Source organism: Rosa chinensis, chromosome 1 (genome assembly GCF_002994745.2).
Source record: "Rosa chinensis cultivar Old Blush chromosome 1, RchiOBHm-V2, whole genome shotgun sequence".
Lineage (NCBI taxonomy): Eukaryota > Viridiplantae > Streptophyta > Magnoliopsida > Rosales > Rosaceae > Rosa > Rosa chinensis.
Genome location: NC_037088.1, coordinates 53,523,773 through 53,548,554, shown reverse-complemented (window position 1 = coordinate 53,548,554; position 24,782 = coordinate 53,523,773). Strand labels below are relative to the sequence as shown.

General features: G+C 41.4%; 2 protein-coding genes and 1 long non-coding RNA gene across 5 annotated transcripts; 2 read left to right on the top strand and 1 right to left on the bottom strand.

Annotated features, from left to right (window-relative positions):
* Window positions 1-8,761: 8,761 nt before the first annotated feature.
* LOC112184139 lies at window positions 8,762-10,712 on the top strand. Its single transcript, XR_002930018.2, has 3 exons — window positions 8,762-9,019; window positions 9,462-9,526; window positions 10,478-10,712. It is a non-coding gene; the product is annotated as an uncharacterized LOC112184139 (long non-coding RNA).
* Window positions 10,713-18,635: 7,923 nt separating this feature from the next.
* On the top strand, window positions 18,636-21,800 carry LOC112182215 (NAC domain containing protein 52). The gene is made up of 5 exons (XM_024320660.2): window positions 18,636-18,898; window positions 18,996-19,633; window positions 19,741-19,998; window positions 20,108-21,113; window positions 21,236-21,800. Exons 1-4 carry the CDS (start codon window positions 18,730-18,732, stop codon window positions 20,375-20,377), a joined length of 1,335 nt encoding a protein of 444 aa, XP_024176428.1. The 5' UTR covers window positions 18,636-18,729; the 3' UTR covers window positions 20,378-21,113; window positions 21,236-21,800.
* Window positions 21,801-22,281: 481 nt separating this feature from the next.
* Window positions 22,282-24,067, bottom strand: LOC121052577 (protein ARV 2-like). Of its 3 annotated transcripts, none has more exons than XR_005809508.1 (6): window positions 23,905-24,067; window positions 23,732-23,766; window positions 23,524-23,618; window positions 23,018-23,084; window positions 22,825-22,910; window positions 22,282-22,544 (listed from the first exon to the last, which is right to left on the bottom strand). XR_005809508.1 is itself a non-coding variant. In XM_040517900.1 (5 exons), the coding sequence occupies exons 2-5, from the start codon at window positions 23,616-23,618 to the stop codon at window positions 22,375-22,377; spliced, it is 405 nt and encodes a 134-aa protein (XP_040373834.1). In that variant the 5' UTR covers window positions 23,732-23,889; the 3' UTR covers window positions 22,282-22,374. The 3 variants fall into 3 exon arrangements, 1 of the variants encoding a protein (XP_040373834.1); XR_005809507.1 differs by having other exon boundaries at window positions 23,732-23,797; window positions 23,905-24,065; XM_040517900.1 differs by lacking the exon at window positions 23,905-24,067 and having other exon boundaries at window positions 22,838-22,910; window positions 23,732-23,889.
* Between the last annotated feature and the right edge of the window lie 715 nt (window positions 24,068-24,782).

Below are 24,782 nucleotides of genomic sequence, written 5' to 3'. Positions count from 1 at the left end.
ATTCATTGAGTTCATGTTTGAATTTGTACTTCTTGGCGGCAACTTTTGCCAAGGCATAATCAAACACTACTCCAGCGGTACAATTAGAGCAGAAATGTGCAGAAACTTGCACCTTGAGGGCTGGTCAACGCCAACAACAAAAAAGTCAACCCTGGCCTTACTAACCCAAAAGTAGTCAACGCTACACCAAAAAAAAAAAAAAAAAATTTTTTTTTTGGCCGCTCACTACTCTGGACACCCAGAAAACTTCTCTGGGTACCCATGTTCATTCTCCGAATCATGCATCAGCGGTACATTTCCCGCCAGCTACTCCCAGCAGAAGCAACATCCGCTAGCTTCCTACTCGCCAAAAGGAGCTCCGCCAGTCAAGGCTTCACAACCAGCAAGCTCGACTGCTACCTCCAGTAGGCCATCCTTCGCCGGAAACGGATCGCTAGCCAACCTCCGACGAAAAATCTTCCGCCACACTGTACACCGCTAACAAGCAGCAAGTGTCCGCCAAATCTCCCTGACACAGCGCCAAGAGCTCCGCTGGCCAAACACCACCGCTAGCACCAGCTGCAGCAATCACAGGAACTACCAGCAGCAACCAGCCTCGCTAGCCTCAGCGGCTCCGCTCGTATCCATCAGCGGAACCTCCCTTCCGCTAAGCAAGCTTCTAAGCTTCAGTCGGAGGCACATTCTCCCGCCAAACTCTGTCAGTGACCCTCCTCCTTTGAAGCTCCGCTCTGCCACACTTCTTCAGCGGCCAAAGCTCCGCTAGGAACCGCCAAAACTTCACTGGCACCGCCAGCAAGCTTCACCTCTAGGAAGCCTCCGCTGGGCTGCACCGACCGGACAGTGGCGGAGTTCCTCCGCTGGGTATCACCAAGTCCTCAGCTAGCTAAAACACCGCTAGGAGACGTTAGCGGAAAAACCTTCGCCAGCCGCAAAACCGACTGCCAAAATTGCACTGTCGAGCACCTTTGCTCCATTCAGTTCCGAATCTCCGCCCAACTCTGAGGCTTCGCTCCGCTAGACAAGGCTACCTCTGACCAAAGCTTATTCCGCTAGCCATCTCCACCGAGCACCAAGCTCCGCTTCGCCGGACAAACCTCTAGACAGCAAGGCCTCTGCCGCGCCCAAACTCATGGCTGAACTCTGAGCCTCCGCAGAGCTCCGGGTCTCCGAGGTCCTTTAACTGAGCTCCGCTCCGCTCCGCCGAACTTCTGCTCTGCTTAACTGTTCACCACTGAACAACTCCTCCGCCAAGCTTCCTTTAGCGGCACCGCCAGGCTTCCGTCAGCGGCATGGCCCAACTACAATCCAAACCCCGCTAGCCAACTCCGCCGAGCACTGAACTCCGCTCCGCCGGACTGTCTCCGCTCCGCCGGACTGTCTTCGCTAGGCTGCCTCTGCCGGCCATGGACAGAGCACCGCTAGCCAAAGCTTAGAGGGCAGGCTCCATCAACGAGCCCCGCTCCGCTGAGCTGCTCCACCGCTGAACTCTCCTCCGCTGACCATCTTGACCCACCGTGCATAGCCTCCTCCGCTAAGCTTCATCAGCGAGAAACTTCTCCGCTAGGCTTCGTCAGTCGGAAACAAAGCTCCGCTAGATATCCATCAGCGGCACCGCTGACCTTCACTGCTGGGCACCACCGCTGGCAACATCCGCTAGCCTGCATCCACCGGACAACCTCCACCGGGAAATCCCCGCCAGCCAGCTCCGCCAAGCTCCTAGCCTGCCATCTACGTTGAGCTCCGAGTTCCGCCGGCCTTCTTCCTCCGCTGACGAGCTTCCTCCGCCAGACTTCTCAGCTGGACGAACTGCTTCCGCTGAGCAGCACCTCCACCGGCAAAGCTTCCGCTGAGTGAGTCTCCGCCGAGCTCCGTGTTTCCGCTGAACGCCGAGTACCGCTGAACACACACCGCTACAGCCCACCGCCGGCCATGTTCCGCTAGTCCCCTTCACTGGATTTCACCGCTTAGGCACTCCGCTGAGCTTCTCCGTTGAGGCACCACCGCTGGCCATACTAGTCAATATTCCGGGCAAAAGGTTCAATCTTCTGGGCGGAGGCTTAATCTCCCGGTCACCCAGAGAACTACTCTCAGCACCCAGGCCACTTGATAATTGGGTCTGGGCAGCGGAAAATTGCGTTGCGCTCTCGCCATGGCTGCTAAGACTCATGAGATAAGTTCTTCAAACTTTAAAATGCAATCATATATGGCTTATACCAGTGCTTGTCGTATTAGTACAAATGGCAGTGCATCACCGCCTCACATATATATATTTGTGGTATTTGTGATGCCATGTGCAATCCCATCACCATCTTACATATATATATATATATATATATATACACACACACTAGCTCAGTAGCTCACATGCTTGGTACCCCACACCTGGCTCAATTGCTATGCTAGTTTAGATTATGCATGTGGTTATCTCAAAGTGGGTGCCGCAGTAACTCGACAGCATGACATCAATTAAATGTTTTCTTCAAACATGCAAATGTTGTTTCAATCAATATTCCTACTAAACTCCTACCTTACTATGCATTTGAGTAACAAGGTATTAATTGATGCTTTGACGCATCTCTATGCACACATGTTTACACGCTATAAAGTCATCATCTTAGTACAAATTCATATATAATTGTACTCATGTTGCAAATGCACATCATTGCCACGGCCGTTGCTTATATATCTCTTTTCTTAAATAATACATGACTATCATCAGCATAAGCATGCATGCCTAGGTCTACGACCATGTGTACAACAACTGTTAAGAGCATGACTATTAAACATAGCCACTACGTCATACATGTGCTACGCACACAACCACATGACTATTAAACAAAATAAATACATATATGCAACTTATTTGTCATCAAATACTACATTTACTTATACACTTTGCTTATAATTTTATCAAAGTACATATGCAAATTATTTATGTCGATTTTACAAATCTACATATTAATCATCTATTTTGTTTCAAGGAAATGCAACTATTTCTATTAAGCATTCAACCGCAACTACGAGTTAACGGACATTATCGGAATACTTTATCCGCCACAAGCAATGGACTGTCATGCTCGGATAACTCGGCTAGCCTCCAAATCGGCACAAGATAAGTCACTATCTTATTCTTTTACGCTCTCGCAATTAGAGCCGTTACATGCTTTTACTACTAAGCATGACTACAATATATCACACTTTGATATATTTTTACATGCTTCCATAACTTTTAAGCATGCCTACAACATTTCGTAGATTTGGCAATATTTTCTAGGTCTCACATGCTAGATATGCCATGCTTCACTTATCGGTCTCAATGATCCTTAAGCATATCTACAAAAATGCACAAATGATATTAGCATCCACATTACAAGTACATGCTAGACACATATGCCATGCTCCTATTTTAATTGCAACTCAATTAGAAAAATATGGGACACTCAAACAGAATATTATTACTTGCTCTATTTGTTTGTCATGTTTCATACAAGTACAAACTTTGCGACTCTGCGGTCACCACCAGGCGGTAAGGCAACGATTCATAATGACAATGACCGCTACGCGACATTGCAGTCAAGTTTCTCCTTCGAGAAATAGTAAAGGGACTAGTTAACATAGCCCACGGCAGCCATTGATCCGGCAGTTAACCCCGACGCTTGGGTACCAAAGATTGGGCTCGCTACCCAACACCCTCTGCTCCGTGCAGCTCCCCCTCAACAAACAATTTACCGACCATTCGGAGGTCCGTCGTGGCTGGGGAGTGGGGGACTCCCTGGCGGGCCTAGCAGGGGCCCACCAAAAAGGGCAAAAGCGTTCGCTCCAACCAATTCTAGATGGACGACGCACTCGCACTAATTATGCTTGATATACGGCACAAAGCTATGCTTTGGAATCAACCCGCGAGAACACCCTCCTTGACTGGGGACTTCGGGGACTTGTACATACAGCCCAGCATAATTAGCAACGGCCACGCTCATGCCTCAGGGCATCACCTTCGAGCTACCCGTTAAAGCCTCAGCGGCATCCGTGAGCTTACCGCTCACGCCTTCGCGGCACCCACGAGCTTCTGCTCACGAGTTTTCCGCTCATGCCTTCCCGGCAACCCCTAAGCTTCTGCTTATGCCTTCCCGGCAACCCCCGAGCTTCCGCTCATGCCTTCCCGGCACCCCCGAGCTTCCCGCTCATGCCTTCGCGGCACCCACGAGCTTCCGCTCACGAGCTTACCTCTCACGCCTTCCCGATAACCCCCGAGCTTCCGCTCATGCCTTCCCGGCAACCCCCGAGCTTCCCGCTCATGCCTTCCCGGCACCCCACGAGCTTCCAGCTCATGCCTTCCCGGCAACCCCCGAGCTTCCCGCTCATGCCTTCCCAGCAACCCTGAGTTTTCCGCTCATGCCCGCCCAGCAATCCTCGAGCTTTACACTCATGTCTACTCGACACACCACACGTTAATGGAACATTGAATTCTTCTACCATTTGTCGCCCGTGACAAGTTGAATTCTTTTCGCGTTCCATTAATACGAGCGACAACCAAACAAACTTAAGCGTTCACGTATTCATCATTCACGAATTACAAACGTTTACCTTTGCAGCGCTCATGCAACTTACATTTATCATGTGCAATCCATATGCTCACACGACCATATGCGTTCTCGAGTTTGTACGTCATAAGCGATCGTACTCGGCGCCATTCGAGTGTATACATCAACATGTATCATGCACCCCGTACATTCGTATATGCCAACGCATATAAGCGCAACTCACATGTGTTGCCCAATGCAACGAGAATCCTACATATGCCTGTGTTTGTCTTTGTTTTGCAGGTTAACGAGTCCCTTCTTGCTTAAGGAGTTCGGGGACTTGTAGGGGCTAGGCGCCTCTCGGACATTGTTTATGCTTGATGACTTCATGATTATAACTCCCCAACCAAGAAACTCCTCTTACTCGGGGACTTCGGGGACTTGTAGATACCTCTACTAGCAAGGCTAGTTTGCTACCTCACCAAGCATAAACAACACCCTCATGGGATCCAACCGCTACATGCATCTCATAGCCCTATGTTCAAGCTACGCTACGGTATCTGGAAGTAGCAAATCCGTCGCCGGGAAGCCACCTTTCCGGCCTTGCCAACATGCCCTCACAAATAGGCTTTCTAGACTATAAATAGTTGTTGCTTGTCCCACATCTAAGAAAATGTAAATGAGGGAGCCTCCTTCCCCTATAAAAGGAATGCCTCCTCCCACTTAAACACCATTCCATCTCGATCCCATTACATCTTTTGTAATCCCCTTGGGCCGCAAGGCTCGACACACTAGTTAAACATTCAAGTGGACGTAGTCTCCCGCTAAGGCGGGAGGCGAACCACTATACATCTCTCTCTCTCTCTCTCTCTCTCTCTCTCTCTCTCTCTCTCTCCCTCTCCCTCTCTTTCTTTAAAGCTAACTAGAGATCCCACGGATCACTAACGTTAACAATTTAAATTTGCTTGCAACTTAGTTTCCTTTGTGAAATTTTCATCTGACCCACCTGAGGAAGCAATAACTTTTTGGACATCTTCCAAAGCTTCAAGGTCCATACGCACTCTGCTGTGGACATCCCCAAAAACATTCCAATTCCAAGTCCTAAAGGCTTTCCTCAAGACTCTTAATTTATGCTGAAGAATTGACAAAGGGCAACCCTGTGCAGAAGTAGATGCCCAACAATCTTTAACAAAAGTCATAAAGTCCTTATGTTCCAACCACATTTTACAAAATCTAAAAAGGCTAGAATTCGCACCAGAGAACTTTGAAAAAGACGTGAGCAACGGATTATGTTCTGAGCATATTCGAGGCAACGTACGACAATCAAACATCCGCCATGCATCCAACCATTCCAAATTAGCGAGACATCTATCCAACCTCAGTTCAACATTACCTCGCAGGGCACGCCTTCTTACCCATGTAAACTCAGTCCCTTTAGTATCAATGTGGAGAAGCTCACAAACATCAAACATTGCTTGAAATTCCTCACAAGAGCAATGACATACCGGAGCGCCACCTTTCTTTTCATGAGCTCCAAGGACTGCATTGAAATCCCTACAAACCAACCAAGGACCAGAAACAAAACGATCCTTAACCTTAACTAAATCTTCCCACAACTTGCGACGCCCAGCCATGGTAGTATGAGCATAAACCACAGTGACAATACAGTTAGTTGAATCAGACATTACCTGTAAGTAACCTACTGACTTGTGGTATGCATAACTCGAATCCAAGTAACCATTGTAGCTTTACAGAAAATCCACAAATTAGGAATTAAGGAATCGCGATCACTAGAAGCAACAAACCGCATTCCTATAGAGACCAAACACAGGAAGAGATAGAATTCAAAGCAACAAATGGCTCCGCTATACATAAAACATCTGAATTATGATTCCAAACAAACTCTTTCAAAGCATCTTGAGTAGGGTCAGTAGCAATGCCCCCTAAGTTCTAGTAGAGTATCCTAATTGGGAAACACCTTTAGAACGTCGGAGGTAAGCCTCCCAGCTCTCAGTTTGTGATGCTTTTCTCACAAACTTGCGCTGAGAAACTACTTCAGTAAAAGGAATAGTAGTCTCGCGCTCAGTCTCTTCATACCAGCTAATCAAAGGGCAAGAGGTGACAACAGGTCTGGTTGCATCAACTGATTCTGAATCAGACTTATCACTATTTGAAACCACCTCATTATCAACCCTCTCTATGTCATGTATCTCTCCATCTTCACTTTGCAAAGCCCTCTCCACCAATGCATCTTTATTAGCTCCTTCAAGATGCGCGTCTAAAGGAGAATCTTGATTTTCCAATAACCACTACAACTCTACTGCATTATTAACCACAGGCAACACCTCTGCTTGGTCCATAATAGGCTAAAGAGAAAGAGTAGTAGTTGGCCTATCCACCGGAGGAGGGGATTTGCTTGCAAATGAAGGACCCTCCTCATCATCTGTCTTAGCACTAGGAGTGGAGTCGACAATAATCTGCTTCCCATGATCCACTGAATCCTTAACTATGGGAAGAAAAACTTGCTTCGTCTTCCGACGACGACGAGTCGACGAGTCCTACCCCTTTTAGTCTCCTCTACTGGAGCAGTCTCTTTAGGCGTTTGTACCAATTTGCAAGCTGTAACATGGTGCCCCGCATTACCACAATGAGAACAAAGAGCAGGGAGACGTTCATAGCTAACCTCAATAACCACAATCTCCCCATTCTATCTTCGAACTGCCAGTTCCTGTGGTGGATCACATGACAGATCAATATCCACCAGAACTCGAGCAAAAAGACCAAATTTTCTATCTAATGTATTCTGATCGGTTTTGACAGGCACTCCAATTCCTTTTGCAATCTTGAAAAGGGTGAGGGGCTCTCAAAATTCACAGCCAAGATCCCAAAAATTCACCCAAACCTGAGCGTTGTGTTGTAGAGAATTGGATAATTGTATTGTATTCATCTCACCATGAGGTTTATATAGGGTTACATCATGTATACAAAAGGCAATACATAATAGCTATACTAATCAATCACACATTACAAGTATGTCAATCGCATACATTACAAATCTGTCAATCGCATACATTACGAGTCTGTCAATCGCATACATTAAGCAATACTTATTGCATGAATAGTCATTATCATTTACAACACTCCCCCTTGGATATTCCATGTCAATAGTATTGCCTTTGCTATGCGCTTCTAAGTTGCCTCATCAAAAACCTTGCCAAATAATAAAAACCCTGTGGAAAAAAACAACCTTGGTCGAAGGAGAAAAAGAGCACAACGCGCGTGAATGTAGAGTAGTCGACATCCTTCCACACTCCCCCTTGTGCCGCTCAAACTCAGTGATGGCATTTTGATCGTTGCCTCACTAAAAACCTTGCCAGGTAACAAAAACCCTGTGGGACAAAAATAACCCTGCTCAAAGGGAAAAAAGAGCACAACACGTCCTTCACTCTTCGAGATCGAACATGTAGACATCATACCTCCCCTTGATGTCAAAGTCTCCCCCTGATTTCTACAATTATGGGAGTTCGGATAACTTTCTTAATCCGATGCTCTTCACATGTTTCTCAAAGCTGGATTTAGGTAATGACTTGGTAAACAAGTCTGTTACATTATCCTCTGAACGAATTTGATTCACTTCAATATTTTGGAAGTGTTTGTTGTTGCTAATTGTAAAAGAACTTACGTGATATATGCTTGGTGTTGTTGCCCTTGATGAAACCTAACTTCATTTGCTCAATACAAGCTGCATTATCTTCATAAATACATGTAAGTTCATCTGTGGTAGACTTCAAACCACAAGTTCCTTGAATGTGTCTAACTACAGACCTTAGCCATATGCATTCTCGCACGGCTTCATGTAGAGCGATAATCTCTGCATGATTTGAGGAAGTAGCAACAAGAGTCTGCTTTGTAGACCTCCAAGATATCGCAGTGCTTCTGTAACACCCCGTACCCAGAAATACTTTCCCTTAATTTATTTGAATTGCATTTAAATATTTCAATTCATCATATCGTTAAATTAGTCTTCTTAATAGGAAATTATTTTTATGGAGTTTCAAAAATTATTTTCTTAGCATGGAAAATAGAGCACGACAATACGAGAGTGTAGGCGCAAACGGTTCATTAAACGGAGTTATAATGAGAAAGTTATGAGTATTTTCGTGTGAGGGGTATTTTGATGTTTTCGCCTAATTAGATCAGATCCTCTCCCTCCCCAACTCATTTTTCACATGAGAACCAGATCAAGGAGAGAGAGAGAGAGTGAAGGAACGAGCTCTAGCCACCATCGTTCACCTTTTCTGTTGCCAGTGCCGATTTCGGCCAAATCCGGCCAAAATTTTTACACCATCCTCTTCCTCTCCTCATGGGCTTTCTATCCATATAAGTTTCATAATTTATTTTCACTTGTGTGCAACGAATCAAAGGAGAGAAGGTTTGATAATTCTTGGCTAATTTCCCGATTTCCGGCCAAGCCATCGACTTTTTGGAGAAACCCCAAGGTATAAAGTCGTTCAAAATCTCATGGGCTTTCGTTTGAGTATAATATTGCATATATATATTTGAAGATTTTGGAAGTTGGGATTCCGGCCACCATGAGCCACCGCGGCTCTGCCATCTCTGGCGCCCTTTCATGGCCATTTTGAGTGTTTTTGAGCATTATTATGTTTCCTACGATGTGTTATTACTAGCCCAAGTATGATTGTTGAATTTTGGATGAGGAATTAGAATTTGGTGTTGGGAATAAATTGGAAAAAATGGTTTTTGGAGGTGTTGGAGTTGGAGAGAAGCTAGTGGAAGAGGCTTAAGATGATTACTTGATGATAGGAAGACTTGGGTGACATTATGTCAAAGAGAGGATACGATTTGCTAGGATGCATTCATGTTTCTTTACTTAGTTTATCGGAATTGAGCTTAATTTATTCATAAATTCTTATTGACTAGGTAATCCGGTTGAGCAAGCTTCCGAGGACATTCCCGAGATGGGACTCACCTAGTCACCCGCCATTGTGAGTTGGACTTTGTTTTAAAGAAATGCATGCAATTACCTCAATTCTTGATATTTGATTTCTTTAATTATCTATTTAATATCCAAGAAGTTTATTGTGATTTCTCATAAATTAATTGTTGTGGTCATTATGTAATTTTATAATTTATGGTTTGAAGTAAATTGCTTATTTTTTTTTAGGAAAGAAAGAAACTTTTCAAATGGTCTATTAGATATGAAGTTTTAAATGTTGTTACATGTATAAAAGGAAAGAATCTTCTATTTTGGCAAAGTAAATTGGAGTTCAACTTACCTTATGAGTACCCAACCCCAGCAAGATACAGCGATACTTCATCAGTATTCCGGTTACGTGCACGTATACCTCATGCTTTGCTTGTGTACCGGCGGACGCACAAGTGTATGACCAGCTCCCCCGCTCTGCCTGATGCGCACAGGTGTACGACCAGTTCTTCCCCCTCCCCCGCTCTGCTCATATTGAGTTCGCTCAACATGAGTGCATGACCAGTTGTCCGCCACACTCTACCTATTTTGATTTAGATCATTGTAGGTGTATGACCAGTTTTTGGGTACAAGTTTTGTAATGCTTTTTTTTAGTTTTGAAAGTTACGCTAAATGCCTTTGGACTGAGCCACCTTTACAAGCAAATATTGAGTTTATTCTCCAGTTATACGTTAGTTTTCTTATGGGATCTTTTCAAAGTAAAGTACTTATTTTGTTACAAGTTTACCTTATAACTTGGTATGTGAAGGCATTCGTGATTTATGAACTTTGAACTTGTCTTTCACTGTAAGTCGTTAATTGCATGCCAAAAGTTTAAGAAAGAGAAATGGCTTTAGGAAAATAAGATTTATCAAAGTGGTTTTAAATATTAAATTATTTTTGTCCTCTCACTAAGCTTGTCTCACGTTTTCTATGTTTTTCTCGGGGCTCTTTGGATTTCCGTTTTGCCCAGGTAGTAGATTTTGCTGAGGTCGGACCGCACCACGTTGAGGCATTCTCCTTATCCACCGTCATCCATCTTGACTTGTAGGATTTGCTTCCTTTCGTACTTTTATATTTCTTACTTAATTAGACCATGTAACTTATGCTCTGATGTAACCATAAATTGACTACTGGATTCCTACGATGTAATTGTTGGGTTAGAACCCCTGGCTTTGGTTGGTGGTGGATGTTTCTTTTTTTTGTGGAGGACAAGAGGTCCTATTTGGAAGTTATTGGAGATTTATGATATTAGAAGTATATTATTGGATTTTACATGTTCTTGGGTAGTCCATTTTTAGAGGAGGTTATGTCGAATTTTTGATAAAAATCTTTCTCTAACTTGGTCTATATGGATCCACCTAGGATTCAACCTTGGAATCCGGGACCGAGTTTGACAGCTTCCCATGGTAAAAACATAACCTGTTTCGGAGGGACCTTTGTGAGTGTCAGAGCGATACCATGCATCAGCAAAATCCATCAAGACATCGTTGTCATTTTGATGGAAGGGAGGAGGAGCACGGAAGGTGGCGTTTTGCCTTGTGGAGTTCGATCCCACACTTCCGTTATTTCTTTTCTCTCTGTAGGGATAGAACAAGCCCATATCAATCGTACCTCTCAAGTATTGAAAAATTGTCTTTATGCCAATACAATGGCGGTGTGTTGGCGCAGAACTGTGTCGAGCTAACAAGTTCACTGCGAATGAGATATCCGGTCTTGTGCATTGAGCTAAGTATAATAATGAGCCTATTGCACTTAGATAGGGCACTTCAGCCTCTAATAAGTCTTCGTCCTCATCCCTTGGATGAAACAGATCTTTTTCAGGCTCAAGACTACGACCGATCATGAGAGTACTCACAGGCTTTGCTTTATCTTCATTAAAGCGCCTTAATAATTTTTGAGTATATGCTGACTGATGGATCATAATCCCATCACTACGGTGCTCGAGTTCTAGTCCGAGGAAAAACCGTGTTTTCCCAAGATCTTTCATCTCAAATTCGGATTTCAAGTACTTAGCAGTTTCCATTAATTCATCTAGAGTTCCAATTAGGTTCATGTGATCGACATAAACTGCTACAATTTCAAATTCGGAACTTGTCCTCTTTATAAACACGCATGAGCATATTTCATTGTTGACATATCCCTTCCCAATCAAGTAGTCACTTAGACGGTTATACCACATCCGTCCGGATTGTTTCAATCTATATAGTGAGCGTCTCAATCTTATCGAAAACTTGCTCCATGGTTTAGAGCCACTTGACTAGGGTAATTGAAGTCCATCTGGAACCTTCATTTATATATATATATATATATATATATATATATATATATATATGAATCTAGATCCCTATAGAGATATGCTGTAGCCTCATCCATAAGCTGCATGTTAAGTTTTTTGGAAACTACCAAACTGACAAGGTAGCGGAACGTTATAACGTCCATTACGGGAGAATATGTCTCCTCGTAGTCGATTCCAGGGCGTTGTGAGAAACCTTGCGCCACAAGGCGGGCTTTGTATCATTTTTCTCATTACGCTTTCTAACAAAGACCCATTTATGGCCAACCGGCTTTATACTTGGGGGTGACAGTGTTATAGGCCCAAATACCTGTCTCTTTGTTAGTGAATCCAATTCAACCTGGATCTCATCTTTCCATTTAGGCCAGTCTGCTTTTCGTTGACATTCTTCAACGGAGCGAGGTTCGATATCATCGTGTTCTATAATTCCTTGAGCAATAGAATATGCAAACACATCATCAAGGATAATAGAATCTCAAATCAACGTCTCATGTACACTAGTGTAATTCATGGAGATCTCCCTATTCCCTAGAATTGGTTCTAACATTGGAGCGTCCCCCAATGATGTCTCTTGGACATAACCATAATCCGGAATATCTTCATGAGACGGGTTATTTATGTCGATGATTAATGGATCTTTCTGTGCCAAACTCGCTTTCTTTCTCGGGCGAGAATACATCGAACCTTTGGGCCTCCCACGTTTCCTTGCTGGGAGCCCTGCCTGAGCCACATTGCCATCACTATTAGTGGTGGCGGCGCCATGTCCATGATTTTTAGGGACATCAATCCTTGCAGGTATATGTGATCTTGTCACTTTAGCGATATTAGAAAACGCATCAGGCATAGAGTCTGCTACGTTCTGAAGATCGAGAATTCTCCGCACTTCAATTTCGGACTATGCGATTTGGGGATCAAGATGAGACAAAATGGGGACAGACCACAAAAATTCCTGTTATTCCTGTTGAACATTATTGTTCCTATCTCCCCCTAACGACCGGAAGACTGTCTCATCAAAGTGACAATCCGCAAATCTAGCGGTAAATAGATTGCCTGTCAAGGGTTGTAAGTAGTGGATAACGTCTTTGAGGACCTATTTTGGTGCGCTGTGACGGCGCAATTGGCACATAAAATGTACACCCAAATATGCGTAAGTGTGAGACATCAGGCTCATATCCAGTAACCATCTGGGACACAGAAAAGGGTTGAGTGGCAGTAGGCCTCAAATGAATGAGCACAGCAGCATGCAATATTGCATAGCCTCAAGCAGAAACAAAGATATTGGTGCGCATAACCAATGCTCTAGCGACCATTTGAAGTCTTTTAATGGCAGCTTCTGCGAGACCATTTTGGGTGTGAATATGAGGAACAGGGTGTTCAACCTCAATCCCAATGGACATGCAATAGTCATCAAACGTTTTTGATGTAAACTCTCCAGCATTGTTAAGACCAATTGACTTAATGGGATGATTAGGGTGGTGAGCCTTTAATTTAATGATTTGTGCTAGGAGTTTAGCTAATGCAGCATTCTTGTGGACAATAGCATGACATGTGACCATCGTGCCGATGCATCAACCAACACCATAAAATATCTAAATGGCCCGCAAGTTGGTTGAATAGGTCCACAAATATCACCTTGGATTCTTTGTAAGAATGGAATATTTTTCTTAGTGTTCTTTGCATAGGATGGTCTCGATCCTAATTTTGCTAAAGAGCAGGCTTTGCAAAACGAAAGATGGGCTTTAGAAGCAACCAGGGAAGTATCCGGTTGAGCCACGAAGTCACAATTGACTTTAGAAGTAGAAAAAGGAACCAAGGAGGTATTGGTGGCGTCAATACCACTTTTGGGTCGCAGGGGGTAGGCGGCACCAGCCCTATCTTGGATCGAATTTTGGTTCTGACTTCTTTTCATTTTGAAAAATGGATGTCCGTGTGAAGTCTTTAATATACGTACGGATCATCATATCATAACCTGGGTGTCTCAAACGGTCACGCCAAAGCCTATATGTGTCAGAATCCCATAAGTCATCTCTCATGACATAGTTGGATTCAATAATTCAAATAGTGGTTGCATACAACCCACTAGAGCGACACATAAGTTTCTCTAATACTCGTTTATGTCCATAGTCATTAGAGGTGACGCAAAGGAACTCTTGTCCATTCTCACAATGTGTTTCCACATGAAAACCATTGGCTCTTATATCTTTAAAACTCAATAGGGTTCTTCCAGCCCTAGGAGCATATAGAGCTTCGGTGACATTAATACTTGTGCCATTTGGCAACATAAATTGAGCTGGTCCTCGACCATGAATCAATTGTGATGGTCCAGCCATCGTAGTCACAGAAGATCGACTAGGCGTCATGCATAGAAATAGTTGCCTATGTCGCAATATAGTATGTGTGGTGCCACTATCAACAAGGCATTCCAACTCTCTAGGAAACATATTGAAAAATAATAAAGTTTGGAATTAAAACATGTCCATAACATCAAATAATAATACGATACTTTCTTAATAAAGATAGGCAATGATTACATCAAAGGTCCCAAAAAGTCTAATCCAAAATAAAATCAAACTAAGACACATTGTAGTCACTCTATCCATTTGGTAACTCCAATCAAATATGACTAGGAAAGTAGAGAGAGATGTTGGTGGAGCGAGGCTCTCTTAAGTACCATTAATCTCAATGACTTTCCTAGACATCATATTTCGTTGGGTGCACCACATAAGAAAGAGTTTAATACATTTGTCATTTATTGATTAAGGTATATTGCCATTACAAAAATTCTTGGAAAATAAAAGGACTATTCTAATCAAAGTCTGCAACATCCTTGTGCACTTCATCTTCAGCTTTGAAGTCCTCTATGGTGAGATTGACACTCCACCATCTTCTTCTTCTTCTTCTGCAAGGTACACTTCTTGCTCCCTTAGGTCCCTATATGCCCTGTATCTTGAAGCTAGTTGCTCTCTTGCCTTGCATTGCTTGAACCAATGCTCACTTGATCCACATCGATGACACATGTCATTGTGGTTGCCTCCATTTAATTGAGGTGCACGTTGTGGGCGTTCTCTAGGAGGGTTGGCGCCACCACCACGAGCCATGGCGCCACCATGATGACTACCTCTCCCACGTGTGGCATTGCCACCACGTGTATTCGCACCAAACCTGCGATTCCCTTCCTTGTTAGGGCAGTTATATGGACCCATACGTCCCTCATATCCCTTATTCTTAGGGTTCCGCTCCTTGTGCCCTCTTTTAGGTGCATTATAATTCTCCTCATGAACACTTTTAGTTCCAATGGGCCTTGAATTATAATTCCTCACGAGTATGTTTTCATGTTTCTCAGCTACAAATATGAGATTGATAAGCTGATGAAACCTCGTGATCCGTCCAGCATTGACTTCAGTGCAGTATTTCTTTGATACCACAATGGCTGAAACGGGAAAGGTGAAGAGAGTTTTCTCAATTAGCTCTTGCTCTGTGACAAGTTGTCCACAAAACCTCAACATGGACTGTAAGCGAAGAGCTTTTGAATTATATTCAGGAACAGGCTTGAAATCAGCAAAGCGCAGATTATTCCATTGAACCTTCAAGTTAGGGAGAAGGGAATCTTGGACATCGCCAAAGCGCTCTTCTAGCGCTACCCATAGCTCTCTTGCATCCTTGATCGACATATACTCCAATCTGAGTGCCTTGTCCATATGGCGTCGCATCAAGATAACTGCTTGAGCATGCTTTGTAGGTGTTCGCACGAACACACGATCCGGGTTAGGGGCCTGGATTATGGGTAATATTTCCTTTGAAGTGAGGTGGTTCTCAACATCGGTTACCCAACTGTGGTAATCCAAGCCTGTTGAGTCAAGCATGGGAAAGTCGAGTCTAGGTTCATTGACATCTTGAAAATAAGAAGAGAAGATATATTAGTTTCGGAGCTAAACTTCCACGAAAACTAAAATAATAAGATTTATGAGCTATGCTACCAAGAAAACAATTTCCAAGAATCTCTTTTGGATTAGACCAAACAATAATGTTTCAATATGGTCACAATTTGATGCTTACGGACGCTCTTAGTCCGAGCATTATGAACACTCTTAATTCGTTAAGCGTGAATCCCCACAATTTCGCTTTATTAAATAATCGAACCCATATTTGTATATTGAAAATCTTGCAGAAAATAAAGGAATTTAAAAGACAAGAAAGTATGAACTTTAATCTTTAAAACTTGTTGAAATTCGGAGCAGATTTTCTTCTGAACAGCTCTCACTTCAAATAGTGTATAGATCTCAAAACGACTCCAATAGAGCTGAAATTTGGAGGTCAGATAGAAGAGGAAGAGACGAACAACTTTGTTGAAGGAAGGATTTTGATATGAGATCTCGATCAAGAAGTTTCGGGGTATGCAAATAGGATAATCTGCACAGGAACAAGTGTGCTGCTGTGCTGCAGGGGCAGCAGGCGTGCGACGATGCTGCAGGTGCAGTAGGAGGCACACGGGTGCTCAAGGGCTGTAGGATCAGCACACAGTATGGCTAGCAAGGGTTAGGAGCTTGCAGCAGTTTTTGGTGAAAGAAATTTCGAGTGTTAGGGTTTTTTTTCCTAGCTAGGGCTTGGGTTAGAGTATCGTACTGATAACGTGTTGTAGAGAATTGGAAAAATGTATTGTATTCATCTCACCATGAGGTTTATATATGGTTACATCATGTATACAAAAGGCAATACATAATAACTGTACTAATCAATCGCACATTACAAGTATGTCAATCGCATACATTACTGGTCTGTCAATCGCATACATTATGAGTTTGTCAATAGCATACATTAAGCAATATCTACTGCATGAATAGTCATTATCATTCAAAACAATTGCTGATTAAGAAAAAGAAAAAGAAAAGAAAAAATCTAATGGGCAGGGCAAAGTGCAATATGTCAAAAGACCAACTCTTTGTTTGGCAAAAGTTCTCTCATTTTCAATTTAGGGCTCAGATGAAAAATTAGTATGCATTATCTAATCAAGTTCGGGGATTTAGGTATGTTATGACTGCTAATATAGAACTGAAGAAAGGTACAAGCATATCACCTAAACTAAAGCTAGGAGATCCAAAACCTCTCACATATGCTCAAGTAACGTTAATTTAAGATACCATTCCTAGTGTTTTAGGCTTTTAGCCACTGTTCTACTGGTGGAATAAAGCATTATGTAGAGTGATGATATGGCTATTTTGTCCAACCCTTTAATCTATGTCTACTGTAGCAAAAACAGAAAACAACAATAATTTAACATACAAGTTGCCCAAAAAAATTTAATTGTACATACAAAGACTTTATGTATTAGAATCTATCTTTAATCCAGCAATATTTTTTCTATTGAATCTTCTATTGAACAAAAGTTGGAAGGTACAAATTAAACTCTGATGGAGCTTTGGAAAACAACGGTGAAAGAAGAGGGTTAGATGCTGTTATTCAGAATGAGTTTGGCCAGTTAATGGGAGCAATTGCTCACCCAATTAGGGTTCACTTCTCTCCTTTAATAATTGAACTTTTGGCACTGAAAGTAGGCATTTGTTTTGCTCTTGAAGTCGGTATTCTTTCTCTTGATATCGAAGTTAACAATAAAGAAGTAGCTTGCCTAGTGAATTATGTTGATCTTTGTTGGTCTGAGGAGGGTACTTTGGTAGAAGACATCAAGACTCTCATGCACGCATGCGGTATCGATAAAGTCTTTTTTCAACCCAGAGAATGCAACAAGGTAGCTCATGGTTTAGCTAAGTCAATTTTGTATGAAAATGCTAGTCTTTATTATATATAGGAAGGGCCTGAATGGCTAATGAAGTCGATCCGATTCAACTTATTTAATTGTAACATTTCTTTACATTAATGAATGGTTACTGATTTGATAAATAAATAAATAAATAAAAAGGTGTTTCTATATGTTAAAGCCGTAAAGGACAGTGTCAGGTAGGGTAGCCCTATGTAGAGCTAACCAATGGGGTGCATTTGTAAGGGGTGGGAGGGGGTGTTTTGGTATTTACAATGTTAGATATGTGGAATATAAATTGGCTAGCAGCCTTATCTAAGTTTTACACTTTACACGTCTACCATTTTTTGTCTGACTTTGTTGTTTTTCTTAATCAAATGGGTTTCAAATGTTTTTTCTATAAGATTATATATCTATATTTCAAAAGGTTGGCGTATTGAGGGGTGTGATGGGTGCTTATTCTGTCTTTAGAATAAGTTTTTAGTGTATTATAAGAAATGATTATTTCTGACAACTCCTTGAAGGTTGGTCATTTTTATAGTACTTATTAAAATATTAATACAATTTTGACCATTTTTTCCTAAAAATAAAAACATAAAAATTTATATATTGACCATGGATCACAAATTCTCATTTCTTTACACTAAATGATACATTGTTTATTTTATTTTATTTTTTGTGAAAACAAAATGAATAGCCAAAGTAAAAAGATTATCATATATTATTTGGATAAAATCTTTCCTGGAAAATTTAAACTACCAATAAATAAAAGCAGTGAAAGATTTACAATGACACTCTATTATGATCCACATCCATTAGCTGAGACTCTAGAACTTTCCCAACAAAAATTTCTCCAATTCTTTTTGGCCAATGTTCCAGGGTGTTTTTCCTAGTCTCAAATGGATAACTTCCAAGAGCGGGTAAAACATAAATCAGGTTACCTTAAAAAGACAAAGAAAATGCAAAAGTTAACGCGGGATTGGTCATGAGTGGTGGGTTCCCACTCAGGAATGATGACGCAAGCCATTCCATTCATTGAGTTGAACTTGCTTGGGAAGCTCAGGACTTGAATAGCACCTTTGCTCTATATGTAATAGTCTCTCTCAGCTTCCCCACCCTTCAGAGCAAAACAACACTGATCAAAATCAGCTACTCAGAGAGAGAGAGAGAGAGAGAGATGGGCAGCAGCAGCAGCAGCCTCACATTTCCGAAGGGATTTCGATTCCATCCCACCAACGAGGAGGTGCTGAGCTACTTGGAGATGAAGAATCAGGGCAGGGATTCTGAAATCACAGCCATGATCCCCGAAATCAATCTTTGCAGGCACGATCCCCCCGATTTACCAGGTAGATAATCTACCGATTCAAACATATGCATGAAACAAAAGCATAAATAAAATATTGTTGTGGAGGTCAAGGTTTGGATTGTGTTGCATTTTTGCAGCACTGGTGCTTGCACGGGGAGAACTACTGGACAGGGAGTGGTACGTTGCCCTCATGTCTTGGGACAGGCAGTGGTACTTCTACAGTCGGCGTGATTACAAGTACATCAAGAGCACTCGCTCCAACAGGACTACAAGGAATGGGTACTGGAAGATCACAGGCAAGGAACTTGCAATCAAGGCCCCGGGCTCCAAAGCTGTGATTGGGATAAAGAGGACCTTGACCTTCTACGTTAAACGTGGAGTGCCGAAACCCCAGAAGACCAACTGGGTTCTTCATGAGTTTGATCTCACCAAGGCAAATTCTGATGACCAGATAGGGGACTTTGTTCTCTGCCGCTTGAAGTACAAGTCAGACGACTCTGATCATGATAAGCAGGTCTGCGATGGAGGTGAAACTGGTACCGGTATGGCCTCCAATGTTGAAAATCAGGCTGCAGCAGAGGGTTTGATTGCAGAAGCAGGAGAAAACCTGGCAATCAAGGAGCCGGGAGATGCTGTCTGGGAATCTGATGGCAATGAGCATCAACTTAAAGGATTGCAAACTGATCCTTGTGGTAAAGATAGGAATGATCTTCCGATCTCTGTTGAAGGTCAATCTAATAGCTGCAATTCGTCTGATTCTGATACGATTAAAGAGGTGAGAACAATGGTGTTTGATTTCTGCTATGAAATTTTCAATTTGGAGCACAAGTATATTGAAAATGTAACCTAACACTATCTGGTTTGTGATTCTTGATCTAACAGCTACATGATAAGCCAGAAAATCTGGACTCACCCTCTGATCAACCTCCGCCACCTCAACCGCAGTCACCACAAAAGCTGGGCAATGTTTCACCCACCACCAATGCCCATATTGATGAATGTCGCAAGAGGAAAGTTCAATTTGGGGATAATAACCCTTCTCCTACTAAACAGAATCATATTTCAACCAATGACGTTGATGAACTAGCTAGCAACACTGCATCTAATTCTATAAATCAAGCTGCAGATGCAATTCCAGAGGTGAGAATAAGCATGCTCTTTAATCCTTTCTTATTTAAACAATTAAATATGCAGCAGCACCAGAATTGTATCCAAATTTAACTATTTCTTTCTGTGATTGTTAATTCAGGGGTGTTCTCAACCAGGAGAAAATCTGGGATCTGATCCATTTCAGTCACTGGAACCACTATCAATAAACAGAGAACTGAGAGATTTTTCCCATTACAATAATTCTATTGGATGGGATGATATGCCAATTGAAGGTATTGACTTTTCTCTCGTAAAGTTCTTAGATACAGTTATTGATGAAGGTAGCAGTGACGGACACAACAAAGTCGTCTGTGGATTGGTAAATGATTGTTCTACATCAGCCATTGGAGCAACACTCCAATGTAGCTAATCAAAATTATTTATAGGAGAATATCAAAGGACGCCTCGGTAATAATGTGTACTCACGTTATTGCTGTCGGTGATATTCTCCTACAAATGGTTCATGAAATGCTCAGATGTGTTGATTGGCATACAATCGCATCTTTTCTGCATTTCTTGTACTGGAGTCTTTGTACCTGTTTTTCTTTTCTTTTTCTTTTGGGAGTGGGGAGGCATCTGTGTCACAGCATCCCCCAGTGAACTTTTGGTTGAAAGAGAGACCAGCGAATGCATATGGTTCAAATGCCATCCGGAAGTCTACCCTTCTCTGAGTGTGACGAGTCCAGGCATATAAAGATGTCTTTTCTCATAAGCAGTTCCTTGGAGGTGGAGCTTCCTCTGTCAACATTACTACCTATATTCATTCCTCAGATCATCTTGTCAATTGAAGTACCAATATTCCTTTCTTCTGTCAACATTACTACCAACATCGTGTCAACTGAAGTACCAATATTTGTTCCTCCTATCCATACTTTTCAAATGTCCTAAAATCAAAGGACATAACTATCCACATCCATTTCTTCAGATCCCCAATAGTGAGTCCTCAGAATCACCAATAGCCATTTGTCAAACAAGTAGTCTGCAATATGTCCTTAGGATCAAAGGACATACGCAAAACCTCAATATCATCTAATAGCCAGTCATGGAGTCATACATGGGAGGTGCTCCTACAAGAATCCGACTGCAGAGCAGCATCACAAACCAAGGTGAGATAATCAATCCAAAAACACTAATGGAACCCTTTCTTTCTCAAAGTAAATACTATCTTACACTGAAGCTTTGAGGCTGTTTGCTACATTTCTTAACTAAATATGTTTTGTGTTTACAGGTCAGTGAAGCTGCAGAGGCATTATATTGCCGTTTATCTTGCCAGAAAAAACTGAAAATCCTGGAAGCAGACCACAGTTTGAAGCTGGCAGCAATTTTAAAGGGTTCTTGCATTTCCCTGGATGCATCTCCTTTCAATCCGTAAAGCATATCTATCGGAAGTCATAGTTCTAGCCTTAAAGACCATTATGAGCAACGCAACTGTTGCATAGTCACTCTGATCTGGAAGCGGTGTTACATAGGACCTGCTGCAACATAGCTGCTGGAGTCTCAAAGACATATTAGTAATAATCAGACACCAGTATTCTCCCTCTTCTGTCTGGTTATTAATATAGGAAGTTTTGGGGTTCCATCCACCAATGTAGTAGTTACAACCATGTCCAAGATGTATGAATACAATTAAAGGTCATAGAGAGGCCTTCAGACTGAGTCTGAAACATCCCATGCCTACAACCAAAAATTGTATCGCTGTTCATATCACTCTTATCTGTATTACCCTGATATTCTTGTACATATAGTTTATTATGAAGCTCTAATGTTTAATGGAATTCTGTGTATTTCATTCCCTCTTTCTAGTTTAACTCCCAATGTATTACATGCCTTAAATTTCTCATTTTTAACATAAATGATGGGGTAATTGCATTCAGTCAGCAATGAGCATCTGTGATAGTCTTCCATAAATTCTCAAGAAGGTTAAAACTAAAATATCATCCTAGAAGAGTAAAAGTCACTATAATGGACTGGGAATTTGGATATGTCATGTCATCGCTACTTAAGCAGAAGAAAGGAATTATCATCTAAACTAGGATGCATCTTGCTCATTACCAAGGTCTAAGCATCATTAGCAGCACAAGCTTATGTTTAAAAGAATTAAATTATGCTGAAACCCGGAAAAGAAACTGAAAGCTGCAAATGTTCAATTGCAGAAAAACTAAATGGATTGATCAAACTATACAAAATTCTATTTCATAACAATGACCAAACTTGTAAGATGTTGACAACATAATGTAAAATGCTCAAGGATCAAGGAGAAGTGAATGGCATGGATTCAATCAACTATATCACAAATCTATTTCTTAAAGGACGAACATTGTATATCTTTACTACATCATATTTTACAGCACTCATATTGAATACTAGTCACTGCCCCTGCCTTTGGAGGACATAACAAAAATACTTGTTCTCAAAGAAGCACCGTCTTATATATAACAAACAAAAAGTGATAAAACATCTAAAAGTTCGCAAAGACTTTACAACATGAGCACTGAAGAAGGCTGCAATACATCTACTCATAGCTGTCCGAGTTATCACTGTTTCACCCAAAGAAGAAAAAGAACAATGTTCAACTGCAGTCATCATCCATAGTAGCAAAATCTTGCACATGGAGAATTTGAGAAATACTACGAAAACATAGTAGTACCTAATGCACACCTTCACATCAAATCAAGGAAAAGTATCCATGCACATCATGAACATATTCCACAGCACTAAACTTCATGGATATATGCATTCAGCAGATACCAGCAGGAACAAATAATGACCTAGATATTGAATTGAAAAATGTAAAATGATGACCAAGACTGTACATACTTTATCATCTGACCTTTGAGTGCCACTGTGTTGGAGGATAACACAAATAAATCAATGTTCAAAGTCATAGAAGGACATTCCCGCACCTGTAGAAGGGGTTGCTTGAATCAGATACAGCCATTGACTCTAATCAAGTATACTAAAGTAGAGTAAAAATATGCAAAAACAAAACAAGTAGATTTGCAAACCATACCAGTATTGCAAATAGAAACATCCTGAAGTAACTTGAAATAAGTAGTGCCAGCAGGTCGTCTTTGTATCTATGTCGGAGTACACAGAATCATATTAATTATATCTACATTAAAACTTTGTGTTATGTACGAATGGATACAAAACAAAGCCTTATCACAACATTAAAGGCAGGCTAGAAGAATACTTGTTATGATTCTTTTAAGCCATGACACTGAGTGATGATAAACCATTGTCCTTACATGTTCTATATTACTTTCCATACAATAAACTTGAAACTATGTCCTTTTAGACTTTCCTTTTAAACCATATTGACTTAAGCCTGACCAAATTCTAAATATTTTCCAGTGGTCGCAAATCAATGATCCTAGAAGCAGTTATCCAGTTCAAACGTCTATCTTATCGAATGATTAAGCATGCATGCTTTCTGAACTAGTTTCCAAAAAGATAGGTAATAAAAGGACGCCACAATTTCAATTCATCCTGAGAAGAATTAATAGGAAACATTACCCAAGTGATCTAGGGAATGTGCTGAAAAGAGCCCTCGGAGCAAACAGAAAGGTAGATAGACACATGAAACATCCGAATACAACATCCATCAGCATCTGAAATGAAAACATTTTCGAGTTAGAAAACTAAAACACTAAAACACATGCTGCCAATAAAAATACCAACATTTTGTAATCTCCAAGCAACGAAGCGAAGCTCATGGACAAACCTCATTGGATCTCCACCCTTTCCAGTAAGAGACTCCTATATCAAATCAATCACAATAATCTGGAATCTGGCAGTGACCAACAAAACAAAACAACAAAAGACAAACAAAAAAGTTTCCATCTTTGATGAATTTCGAAAACAAAAAGGAAAAAATAAACCAAGATAAGAACTAACCATGGGCTCGGACTCTACGTACTAGTCATCTGCAACATCCTTTGGAATTACCCTATTCACAGAAGTTGAAACGAAGTCGTTCTGCCTATACATGAACAGGAAGAAACGAAACAAACCAACCCCAGCTTGGAATTGATATATAGTTGGCTTGTCTATCGGACCTAGTCCTATTGTATAGGTGCCTAGTGATGATATAGTCCGAACTCATCTTTGGCACAAGAAAAAAATAGTGTCATACTCAACGAGGTCCTGATTGTTAGATAAAAGCAGGTCTTTGTTAAGAAAATATAAACAAATTACAAAAATTGTCAAACAAAACAAATCAACGTGTAATGTAAAATAGGGTTTCTACTTTCTACTAGAAGTGTACTGTTCGAAGTTTTAACCTAAATATGAATACACCTTCAGACCAAAAAAAAAAAATAAGAATGGATGAAATGTACCGATTTCGACTTATCTCAGACTCCTTCGAGAAGAAGGTCTCGACTACTTTGTACTCATAGGTCTTGACTACTTGTACAGCCACGTCTCGAAACCCTATTGAACATCTCCCTTCTCCAATCACAAATCTTTACACAAAGTTGGAAAAAGTTTAGATTCCTATCTCTAAAACTGAACTAAATTGCTAAAGAAGTTTAGTCGTGAGTTCACCCAAAAAAAAAAAACTCCTGAGTTTAGTCGTAACAGACAAAAATGACGCGTAGTCGGATGACATGTCGGCTTTACTTGAACTTCAAGACCATAAATACACCTTCACTTTGCTCCTCTGCTTCTCAGAGCTCACATTGAGAGAAAGGAAAGATCACGACCAATGATTTTGAATTTTACATAATCCACTTGGAAATATAAACCTATCCAGCAATATGCATTAAAAAGAT